The sequence below is a fragment of the Lissotriton helveticus genome, chromosome 6 (assembly GCF_964261635.1).
Source record: "Lissotriton helveticus chromosome 6, aLisHel1.1, whole genome shotgun sequence".
Classification (NCBI taxonomy): domain Eukaryota; kingdom Metazoa; phylum Chordata; class Amphibia; order Caudata; family Salamandridae; genus Lissotriton; species Lissotriton helveticus.
Window position 1 is genome coordinate 1,629,005,127 of NC_136067.1, and position 12,634 is coordinate 1,629,017,760.

Sequence of the window (12,634 nt, forward strand, 5' to 3'; positions counted from 1 at the left end):
CTCCGGGAGGTTGGTCGCTTGGCATGCGTCATACCTTTGCACCATCATCTCCACCAGATGGTCTAGATCTTGGCCTTGGGTATTTTTTTTTGTTTTCACTACTCTTCGATGAGATCCGTGAGTTAGACTGCTTGCTGTCATAGACTGTGTGGTAGTACTAGGCTCGCAGGTGTTAGCCTTTGGCCATGATCGACAGCTCCTGTCGCATATTGTGAAGGGACTGAAGAGTTTTCTGCCACAATTCTTCAGTCTGGTAGGTTGATCTGTCTGTAAAGATCCTCCGGTCAGAGATTCTGAGAGTGCTGATGGGGAGCTGAAGGCAATCAGCCTCAGTTACCTCCTGTACTTACATTGGGAGGGGTTTTGCTCTCTCAAGTACAAGTCTTACGTACCCCTTTGTCTCTTGGGGCAGTGCTTCCTCAGCCGGGATAGTGGGCTGGCTGTGCCTAGACAGGAAGTCAGCTGGATTCTGTGAGCCCCTTTTAGCATTGGGAGTGTTTTAACGTGTCTTTCAGATGTTGTGAGTGTATCAAAGAGGAAATCTTCCTCAATAGCATCAGAGTGCATATCTACATTGTGGTAGGTTGCTGCTCTATCTAACAGAGAATTACATGCAACTGTATCCTCTGTGGGTGATGGCTTAGTAGGGTATACTGCAGGGTCTGTGATGGGCAGAGTCCCTTCATTGTCTGGTTCCCCTCCTGTACCCCATGGCTTTGTGTCTGGGTCTGTATTTGGGTTTTGTGGATACCCAAAACCTACATCTGCGTCCTGATCTTCATCAGGGTTGTAGTCAGAGCGTGTTGGTGAGGTTGGGGCATAAGGAGTAGTAGGCATAGCAGGAGTGATAGGTTCAAATAGGATAGGAGAGGTAGCACAGTCTCTCTTTTTCTTTAAGGGGATTTTGGCAATGTCTTCTGTTGGTAGAGACCTTTTCTTTTTAGTATACACAGTCACTTTACCAGTTATTGGATCAATGTAGATTTTTGACTGGTTCTCTGCAGAGGGATCTGGGTGAAGAAGCTCCTCTTCAAAAGTCCTTGGTTTTGGTGTTACAACCTTTGGTTTTTGTTTCTTTGGGTCGATGGTTTTTGGTACCTCGACCGTTTTAGGTGGTTGAATCGCCTTCGGTTGTTTTTCAACGGGTTTTGTTGGTTGAACGACCTTTGTTGGCTTCACAACTGTTTTCGGACCGAGCGGTGTCGTCGGTTCGAGAGACCCTTTATGTTGTTTTGGAGCCTACTGTTTCGGTTCGACGCTGTCTTTCGGTTCAGTGGATTTCGGCTCGACCGTTTTCTTTTCGTCCACCTTCGGTTTCGGTTGGACGGTAGTTTTGGGCGTGGGCCTTGTTTTGTCGTCGACTGGTTTGTTCCCCTTGTCGATACCTGAGGCTGATTTGCTCGATTTGACGTGCTTTTTGGGGGTCGATTCGACGTGCTTTTGTTTTTGCGTCGATTCGACGTGTTTTGGCTTTGAGGTCGACTCGACGGCCTTTTGTTTGGAGCTCGACTCGACTGCTTTTGTCTTCGATGTCGACTCGATGGGTTTTGATTTCGAGGGTACTGTGGCCTTCGGGTCGACGCCTTTAGGCTTCGATACCTTCGGGTCGACGTAATTCGGTCCGAAGACTGTATTGTCGACAAGTTTTGGTTTTGATGGAACCGATGTTGTGTGACGTGTCTCAGAGGGTTCTTTCGATAAGTTCTTAGCCGGGCGGTATGGCGGGGCTGTAGAACGAGGTTGTTGGTCTCGGCTAAGGCCTGCTGGCGATGCCTTGACCTGAGTCTCTGATAGAGGTGTAGTGTCTATATGGGGCGGTGTACTCACGGTTCGCCCCTCGCCGTCATCGGAGTCGTCTTCAACTGCTACGATGTCTTGATCATATTCTTCGAGATCGACGATTAGTTCTCCCTCTTCAGGGTAATATTTGGAGCCGGGCTCAGAGTATTGTCCGTCGTCTCGGTCCGAGTCGTCGGCGCTTGCTAGATCGTCTTCGTCCCCGAAGATGTTATCGGGCTCCGGCGCCGATCGTTGATTTTCTTGCCTCGCCGCCCGTCTATTCCGAATAGTCTTTTTTGATCGGAATTGGGCACAGGCCAGGCAACTATCTTCGTTGTGATCTGGAGATAGGCATCTGTTGCACACTGGATGTTTGTCTGTGTGCGGAAACTTCGAGTTGCACTGAGGGCAGAACTTGAATGGACTTCGTTCCATCGATGGTCGGTCCACGTGGTGTCGAGAAGGCCTCACGGCCCGATTCGACGACTGGAGTGCCACCGAGTTATAAAAAGTGTATCGGCACCGAGCGCTTAACAATACCGACGTTATCCGAAGGCCTTTTGAGAATTTTCTTGATTCCGAACTTGGAGAGTAGGAAAGTACATCCGAACCCAATGGCGGAGAAAAACAATCTGGGGATGGAGAGGATGCCCATGCGCACTGTAGTCCAAGGGAGGAGCCACCTATCTCGTGATACTTCGATGACTCTTCCAGGACAACAATGTGCAATCATCCGGACCCAACACTAGGCGGCAATCTATGCACAGATATGAATTCAGCAGCCCACATGCCTCGAACTTTGGGCCTTTCTCTATGATTACGGGGGCTGGAGGCTCCGGGAGGTTGGTCGCTTGGCATGCGTCATACCTTTGCACCATCATCTCCACCAGATGGTCTAGATCTTGGGTATTTTTTTTTTGTTTTCACTACTCTTCGATGAGATCCGTGAGTGAGTTAGACTGCTTGCTGTCATAGACTGTGTGGTAGTACTAGCCTCTCAGGGGTTAGCCTTTGTCCATGATCGACAGCTCTTGTCGCATATTGTGAAGGGACTGAAGAGTTTTCTGCCACGGTTCTTCAGTCTGGTAGGTTGATCTGTCTGTAAAGATCCTCCGGTCAGAGATTCTGAGAGTGCTGATGGGGAGCTGAAGGCAATCAGCCTCAGTTACCTCCTGTACTTACATTGGGAGGGGTTTTGCTCTCTCAAGTACAAGTCTTACGTACCCCTTTGTCTCTTGGGGCAGTGCTTCCTCAGCCGGGATAGTGTGCCGGCTGTGCCTAGACAGGAAGTCAGCTGGATTCTGAGAGCCCAATCTGTGCGCACAGTTGAAATTATATTTTTGAAGCTGCAGAATCCATTTCCCAATTTGCGGTGGAGGGTTAGACGAGGATCCCACAAAGAGCAGAATCAGCGGTTTGTGGTCCTTGAGGACTGTGAAAAGGTGTCCATATAGATATAGACGGAAGTGGTAGCACCCCCAGTGCACAGCAATGGCTCATTTATCTATCTGCAAGTACCTTTGCACAGTGGGATTCAGGGAGCGGCTGACGTAGGTGATCGGGGTCCACTCCTGTCCTTCCTGGTGCTGGGACAACAATGCTCCCATGGGCTTGCATCCACCGCTAACTCGGACATATTTTTATGGTCAAAGTAGGCGAGCGTGGTTTCAGCAGACATCGCTACTTTGGTGTTCTTGAACGAGGTCTCTTGAGATTCACCCCAGACCTACGGTGTTGTGCTTTTTGTGAATTCCCTGAGCATTGCTGTGAGGTCGACGAGGTTCTGGATAAACCGACCGTAATAAGTCACCATACCTAGGAAGCTCCTAACTACGGAGACCGATGTCTCTTGTTTGTCTTACACTTTGCCTAGGTCGGGGACTACTCCATCTTTTGAGAAGCAGTATCAGAAGAGACTTATATCTTACCTAAGGAATTTGCATTTTTCCTTATGGAGGGTGAGGCCACGTTTTTGTAGCCAGGGGAAAATTGACAGTAGCCAGGCCAGGTGGCGCTCTATGGAGGGGGCGTGTACCAGGATGTTATCACTAACATAAAATATACCAGAGAGTCATGAGAGCAGTTCTTATGTGAGGTTTTGGAAAACCTAGGCTGCGCTGGACACGCTTAAGCTCAGTCATTTGTAGCAATAGTCCCACATATGTTGAGAAAGTGTCTATGTAGTGTGAATCAGAGTAAAGAGGTATTTAGCGATACTCCACCCGTAAGTCCATCTTAGAGAACCATTTTGAACAGGTCAGCTACCCGATGATGTCATCAATGGTAGGAGTTAGATGCCTCACACGTTTGATTGCCAGGTTAGGTATTCTCATGTCAACACATATCCCCACGAAGTCTGGTTGTTTTGGCTTTTTGACAACTGCTATCCGGGAGATCTAGGGAGTGGGTCCTGTGACTTTCACAATTATTTTCACTTCCTCCTGTTGCCTGAGCTTCTGTCCTACCTTGGTTTTCAGGTGAAATGCTAACCTTCTGTGGTTGAGTGCTACAGGTTCAATTGACTTGTCAATGTGTTGGCGAACTGATCTGTTCTTGATGGACCCAATATCTCTGAAGAGTGCAGAGAACTCCTGCAACAGCATGTCTAATTATGTGACATGAATGGAAAAAGCAAAATGTATGAGACTTAGAGCTTGTGCCATCTGACAACCAAGGAGGAATCTGGTCCCTTCATCGGATATGTACACTTTGGCCCGAGAGTTGGAGTGGCGGTGGCTGAGGTTTACGTAAAATACTCCAGATATGTGCAGTGGTATGTCGCTCCCAAACGTGTGGACCTCAATGTGCATGGGCAGGAGAGTTGGAGGCTTGGGCAGTAACTCGTAGAGGTTTGTGGCCATTAGAATGATGAAGGCGTCTGTGACGATGATGGCCATGACTGGGGTGCTTAGATGTGCAGTTGCACCTCGGGGTGGCACGAGGGTGCTTGACCCCTGGGTGTACCGTGTGGATGATGTGCACCGTCGCTTGTTCGTCTTCATCCATATCGCTGTCGTTTTATGTACTGGGTTTGGCATCAACTGCTTGCACCTACTTCTGCTGAGGCTTTATGGACTTTTGCGTTGAACGGCACATCCTTGCAAAATGGTTTAGCTTGCCGCTCGCCATGCACTTCTTTCCAGTGGCTGGGCACTCACCTGTGTGTGGGTATTGACCTCAACAAAACCGACATGGGCATGCAGGTGCTGGAGCCTTGTTGGGAATTCTCTTGGTCTTCGGGGCATCTTTCCAAATTACATTGAGTGGTACGGTCTTTACCAATACTGATTTCTGCATGGCTGTCTCCATGTAGAAAGCTCTGGCTTTGGACAGCTCTTTGGATCAACCTAAAGAAGTATGTCCTTCATCAGCATGTTCGGAACCTGGAGCATCTGCTCTCGGAGCTTGGACGAAGCACATCCCAGTATAAATTGGGCCCTGATCTCATCATCTGCATCGGGCAGAGTGCAGGTGCTGGCCAACTCCTGGACGCATGCAAAGACATCAACAGATTCATCTGGGTTTTGTCAAAGACTAAATCGCTGGTAATCCGGATTGGAGAACGGCCCTAAGTAGGCAGTGATTGCATCCTGAGGGTGATACACGTGTGAGAGGAGGTCCATCTTCACTGACGTTCTTTACTATCTTGCTTATGTCTGCCCACACCAGATGCAAAACCATGGCTGTTTCTGCTCTTCCGCAACTTCAACGACCACAAAGTCGTTTTTTAGCCAGTCCACCAAGCAGCTTGTGTTAGAAGGGGTCCATTGATCACGAGTGGTTCCAGGGCTCGGATATAAGTCATAGGTGCAAGATATGTGGCAAAGCCACTCATGTCGTCCGAAGATGGCAGGGAAGCTAAGCTGGGGTGACTGGGCAAGAGTGTCCTTGCCACTTGGTGTCTGTTCCTTCTGGCATGTCCTGCGCTGGTGTGCGGCCGAAGCCAGATGGTCATATGTTTAGCTGTCACCTAGTGGGGCTCACGTGTGTCCACTTCCAAATGCTTGCAACAGCGGCATGAGAACATGCTCCTAGGTGCCTGGCTGTACAGGAGGGGTGCTTTGCCGCTGAATTGCAGGTGAAGCCAGGTCAAAGAAGGTGAGGGATGAGCCTCAGAGGAAAATTCAGGTAGGCTGTAGGCCCTTACTTGCCCCCAGAATCCTTGCATCTGTCTGTGGAGGTGGGCGTTGGTTGCTATTAGCTAGGGTGAGCAGGGCGTCTGGGATGAGCAGTGTCCCACTCGTAGCTGGAGGAGGCAGCAGCACCACGTGGGGGTGAGAGCGAATGCGCACCCTCACTTAATAGTGGAGCGCGCTCTGGGCACAATATGGGCAGCACAAAGTGATGCTACCCAGGCCCTGCCTGCTGTTGAGTCCCAGCCTCTCAGACACTGCAGGGGTAGGTGGCCTGTAGGTGAGGTGAGGCTCGTGTAGCTGAGACAGGGGCAGTATGGGTCCAGATCTCCTCATTGCCAGTGTAATGTACATAGCAACACCTCAGTAAGACACAGACTCCTGAGTCATGCAATGATTTTAAACTAGCCCGCCCTGCTCTTGGGCCCTTTTTATCGTCTTCCTACATCATCCCACCCGGCTGCCCCACAGCTTGGACTTACACAGATGGAGCCTGCCGACCCCCCTTCTAAGATGTTACATAGTGAGGGGGGCCGGCAGGCACAATGCAACACTACAGCACACTAGCAGTGAGGTCTCTTGCACAGCAGATGCTCTGGTGCCTGCTATATTACGGCACTCAGCAACACAAATCACACTTTTTTCCAATGCAATTTTCATCACGCAGCAAGGAGCACCAGACCACTTGTCTTATTTTTCTGCATGCAATCTGTATCATGAGGGAACACCCCCACCTCAATTACTTTTAGCAGGCATTGCTATAGAATTTCGGAGAAAATTCTACTGTTGGAGTAAAGGCACTTGACCCCGCCACTCCTAAATACAGACAGCCATGTCTGGCAAGGGAACACAGGAGCAAGCAAAACACAACTCAACACCTTATGCTTATGGGGTTCCTGCTAACAGTCAATAGAGGCCCACTATCAAATCCCCCACTGCAACAACTCAATAAACAAGCACACTTACAGCAGAGAAAGTTGATTCACTCTTCTTATGAGCGCGTTTTTCTTGTTCACGAGCATGAACCATTCCTGCATCATGGCTTCCTCCTCTTCCGTGTTTCGACCTGTGAAGTGGAAATATTTACGGAACGTCAGTCACGTTCTACATATCAGAAAATTGGAAGGCGGAGGAGAAATGCACTTGATATAATCAAAGCAATATGTATGATTTCTGGTGCAATTTTAGAGAAAAGGTCTGCATGCACAAATTGTGAATGAGAACGCACATATATCCAGTCTTTGTGGGAGTAAGGGCAAACTAAGAGACAACATTCCAGCGAGTATATTTGTAGTATTTCTTAACATTCCTACAAATCGTATCACCACGCTAAGTACAGTGTTGCACAGCTTCAATCCTACCTATAGACTTCAAATGTATTATGTTTCAACGAGGAACTCTTAGTGCTGACAGTCAACCATTAAAAAAGAAGAAAAGAAAAATCATTAAACCAATTCGACGAAGATCACAAGAGGTGCTGACCTCGACTATAGTCCCTACTTGGTACAACTTGCTAGCCTTAGCTGTTTTCAAAACTTGATCTGAAGACAGAAATTTGTACTTTATAGACGTTCTGTGAGGAGCAAACATTTTTGAAAATAAAGCAATCCCCCCCAAAGCTCAGTGGTTTCCTAAGCTACTCAAGTGAGGAGTTCCTATTTATCATACCAAGGTTCAGCACTGAAGAAGCGCCACGGATATGTGAAACGAGTAAAGTTCCTGGGAAATGCGCACAGAATACGTTAGTATCATCACAATTACAACATGACTAGCTGATAATGCATAGCACCCCCAGACACCTGCAAACACTCGCCAGCGCACTGCCTGTCTGAGGCTCTAGTCTCACAGGGGCCTAGAAAAAAGAATTAGAGCTGTAGAGATAGTGTTTTGTCAATAACTCATAACAGATAAGGGAAAAGCGCTGGCTTCTATCTAAACAGATGACTGCCTGGGACAATATTTGATTTAGCCTGCCGTTTTCAATATACAGGGACGAGGCGTTAATAGTGCGGATTTACTGTGTTATGAAAATGTTTCGGTTGCAAATTCTGTTCCACTCATTCCAAAGGATGTCTTATTTATTTATCTGTTAAGATGTAAGTCTTTTACAGAACAGACTGCAGCGTATGATTTTCCAGAGTGTTTTGTCTCCTACATGTGTAAACATCTGAACTTCTTCCGGGATTACGAATACATGATGAAATCGGTCTCTCAAGAATATAGAAAGAGACCCAAAAAACCGTCCCTGAACCTCGGACATACTGAGCTATTCGTCCAAAATATACAGACAACCGCTTGTAGGACTTTCATTATTTTTCAAAATATGTGCTGTGCCTAGGCATTTGCTTCTTTTCAAGAGCACAAAAAAGGGATCTGCCGTTCTACCCTATTTCAATCTCTATTTGAGGAAGCAGCATGGCAGTAACAATAGATGGCGGGCCAAGAGATCAAGCTGAGAAAAAGCTTGCAACCTGGTGAAGGGCCAATTGTGCCCATGGCTGGGTCATTTCTGATCCAGAAATTGACACGTGTGCAAAGTTAATAGTTTCAAAACACGATACTATTTTAGGTTCCAAATGTTTTTTTTTCTTTTTAGCATTAAGATTGCCCAAACGACTCTTATTAAAAAAAAAAAAGCAAGTTACTACTGAATGATTCAAAATAGTTTTTTTGCAGGAAGGCCCTAGGTCTTAATCAGTAGACTGGCGGGTACAAACTACTCATCTATGAAAAAAAGTATGGTGAGACGTTTAACTGCTGCATATTTTAATGCAATTCTCATATTGTTGTAACTGCACTTAACCTCATTGTAATGACATATTTTACTTAAATAATTTTTTAATTGAAACTGGATCCACAGCGCATGATGTATGTACACATTCGATTGAGGATGATATATATTCAGAGCTGGGAAAAAGAAAAAATATATATACAAATAAACTATATATCTATGTATATATATAGTTTATTTCCTATATATTTTGATGTTTTCCCTCAGCTCGGAATATATATAAAACAGTAACACACACATTCCCCAATTGGGAAACAATTAGAAAATTATTATAAAGTGAGATCACGCTTTGAGTACTTGTTATCCTATATAATATTAGATGACTGAATGTTTAGCTACGGCTTGTCGACATAAAATACTTTTTAAAGCATTGTCTTCCACTCTTTCAGACTATTTTTATTGGTGTGGGGAGGGGGTTTGAGGTTATTAAATAAAAAAAGAATGTCCTTAAACTCTGCAATTTTCACTATTACTAATGAATCACGACTTTAATAAATGGTTAAAGACCTCTTCAGCTTTTAACTAGTAACAAAAAATATGAAAGCTTGTGATCACAGCTAGCTTTTCCCATTTCTCCTCCAACCATTTGTTATTTAATCCAATTCTAGTAATCCAATTTGTCCATCAGACCTTTAAAGGGCAAAATGCAACTTCTCCAGCTTAGACACTTTCTGAAGTACAATATATTGTTAAATGAATGCTAGATGTTTTATTTTCCCCTCCCCAACTATTTCTCACACTAATGGATGGTGGGAAAAGAGAACAAGATGAACATTGTTCGTACTGATTAAGTAAGAGCTCATTAAAGAGCTGTCAGGGCCTCGCTTTGAATATGCATGAAGCACATAATCAGATCTAGCACTGTCACTAGAGGAGAGCATGGTAAGTACAAAGGATTGATTTAATTACTTAGAGTGGGCTGTGGTGATGGAGCAGTCTTGTTAGCACAGAAGAAAAGGAGGTTGTATTCTGGCACTGTCGGGGAAAAAAGGCAGTTTAGCTTTTGCCACAATACGTAATCTTGAGGTAAAGCATGTTGTATTGTGGTTTGAAATGAAAACTGCTGGTGTACAAAAATGACTATAATTCATTTCATCCCGCTCCGCCCTGGAGGAGAATTTACCTACCCGCTTACACACTGCAGTGTTAGTAGTCTGGTTTCTGCACTGCGTTCCGTTAAGAATGTTTCCTAGATACAGACCAAACATTTGTCATGGATACTAATATACCGGGCAGGTGGACGTTCAACCAATCAGATCTCTTTTTGTTATTACTTCCATAATTTTCTTGAAAACAAAGACCAAATTCTAGAATAGCCTTAATAATATGGGTCCAATTGCCATGTTTATTCAATGACGGAAATACTTCACTGTACCTCTTCAGTGTTAGAATACTGATAGTACTCTGATCTCAAAGATAAACAGGCACTTCCAAATGAGGGTCTAGATGGGTTTTATGGTGCAAGCACAGAAAATAACCCTCAGTGCTAGACATAACCTTGCAATACATAAGAGGGTCTAGATATGATTCCTGATATAAGGTACACATACATTATCCAAATCTTAGATCTAGGGAGGAACCACCAATAAATATGAAGGTCTAGACATTGCTTGTGATGCACAAACCCATCCTACGCTCTAAGCTGCTGCTCTACAGGCATCTTGCAGCACAGTTGCAAAACTCTGTAAACGCAAGTGTGTGTCACTATTGCCCATCATTTAGGCCCCAATGTTTTGCTGTGCTGGGTAGAGGCTTAGTAGCTTCTGCATTTGCACAAACATTAGCTAATAAATGGAAAAACAGTGCATAGGGCATAAAACGTATGTATATGAACTTCTCATCTTTAGAAAGCTAAAACCATCAGGGTATAACATTATTCGTAGCAAAGAAGTGAAGTCATCTGACCTAGTAATTTGGAGCGGTGTAACTGGAAATGTCTACTGAATCACATAGGGTTGATTCTGGCTTAGATTCTTGTGAAAGTGCATATCAGACCGATTCTCTGGACCGATAAGTGAAGGGTAACGAATTTTAATACTACTGAAGCAAGACTGGAGGAAGACTTCAAAGGAGCCTCAGATCTTATAAACACAAACGTTGTATGAGGTAAGGTGGTGGGAGAGGATTACTCCCACCTTCCCAATGCTCTCCTTTCTCCCTATCTGTAAACAAGCTACTATTGAATCAGAAAGCAATCACTAGCACCATCCCCAGCTCAAACTGCACCTTGGGCTAATTAAACATTTTACTAATGCTTTGCTTCACAGTGAGGACAGAGCTTTACGGGCAACTGCCTTACAGGATGCTAAGGGTCTCTAAGTACTACAGTAATACTAGGCAGGTGTTTCACTAACATTTACCCCCTAACATTGCTCCTTGAGATTACACCGACTGGTATTTAGATATTATATCATGTCTTCCCAAAGAATACTTATTTTTTCGAAGTTAAACTGATGAAAATGTTACATACCTACCAACTTATAGTATGTCTGTGTGCTATAAGTTTAAGTATGAAACTCAGAACTGAGTCTGTACAGAAAGTCACATACAGGCATTATGCAATTATTGAACAGACATGGCGGTATAATTAAAATGTGGTTAATTCCACAAATGGTGACCTTAGGCGAGGAGATGCCTTACAGAAAAGGAACATATGATTTGTTAAAAAAAGAAAAAAAACATTTGGATGGTATCCTAGACACCCATGTGACTTCTCTGAACATTTCTAAGAGAGTCACGTTTTAGTATCTACACAGAGAACAGTCACGGTGCTCTCCACTACACTTGCTAGTAAAGACAGTTAATTCATGCCATCCGCTGGAGCAGTTTTAGCACGTTGTCTTAATTACCGGTTATTTCTTTGATTATCGTAAATGTTTGAATATGTCACCATGATGAGGCCCCGCAAAGCCTTCTTGCAGTAGTCCTAGAATGTTTTAGTACGATTTTGAATTGAGCCTACTGTAGGGAAAATTCTACAATATACTTGACTAAGTGACCACAAACTGATGCACACGTACATAGTGTTATGGATTCATTCAGACAAATCAGCATACAGCATTTCTCAGGTGTGTTTTCAGAGAGACAGCAACAGCGACACTTCCTGAAGTCATTCCCCCTATTGTCTTATGGGTAATGTGAACCAAGTGCTAAAAATTGGGCTATAATAGCACTAGCCATACTCAGTGGTTTAAAGCTGCAAAACTAAAAGTACAAAGATTTGGAAATTCAATGATCATGAAACAAAAGCGAAGTTGCTTAAAGAAAGTAAATTTTCGAAATGCTGCAACTGTCATTTTTATGATGAATTTATGTACGCCAGAACTCATCAGACACATTTTTACAAAAGGGAGGAGGGAGTGGTTAGTATAGAATTGCATTCAAAATCTGTAAATTCTGAAAAACGTGGTGAGTTGAAAGGAAAGAGATTGACAGCTTATATCGATGTTACCGACTACACAGAGAGCGGAAGTTTATTCCTTTTGTTCTCTTGTTTTTCGTTTTCCTAGGAAGCTCTATGGCAATGCGTTTTGTTCTAATGATTATTTTTTTCATTTATGACTTCAAGCACGGTGCTTCACTGTATTGTTTAAAAAAAAAAAGATTAATTGTTCATCCCTCTCAGTGAAGTCCCACAACTGAAAACGTGATATGCTGCCCTTAATGACTATGGCTGCAACTCCACTTGTGTACATATGCACACACCTTAAAAGAAGAATGGACACCCGCCCTACACTATGCATACACTACGACTTTGCTTGATCTCTCCATGCTGATCCTCTGGTCACCTCTCCTGCCAAAGTCAGCGGCTGTCACCGCCTGTGGGTCATTGCACTGATACTACATATGCTGCTTGTATAATCTACAATACGTCACTTGTGTTTCTTAATGTCTGCTACTGCCCATTCAACTTCTATTTTTACCCGCATTG

The 12,634-nt window shown here is 44.5% G+C and overlaps 1 protein-coding gene across 6 annotated transcripts in view; it reads right to left on the reverse strand.

The window, feature by feature from the left end:
* EHBP1 (EH domain binding protein 1) overlaps positions 1-12,634 on the reverse strand; it is a 2,232,712-nt gene that overhangs the window by 257,905 nt on the left and 1,962,173 nt on the right. For all 6 annotated transcript variants that reach the window (XM_078649460.1, XM_078649459.1, XM_078649456.1 and 3 more), the window contains one exon: positions 6,879-6,978. In XM_078649460.1, the coding sequence (XP_078505586.1) occupies positions 6,879-6,978 (100 nt within the window). The remainder of the gene's footprint in view (positions 1-6,878; positions 6,979-12,634) is intronic.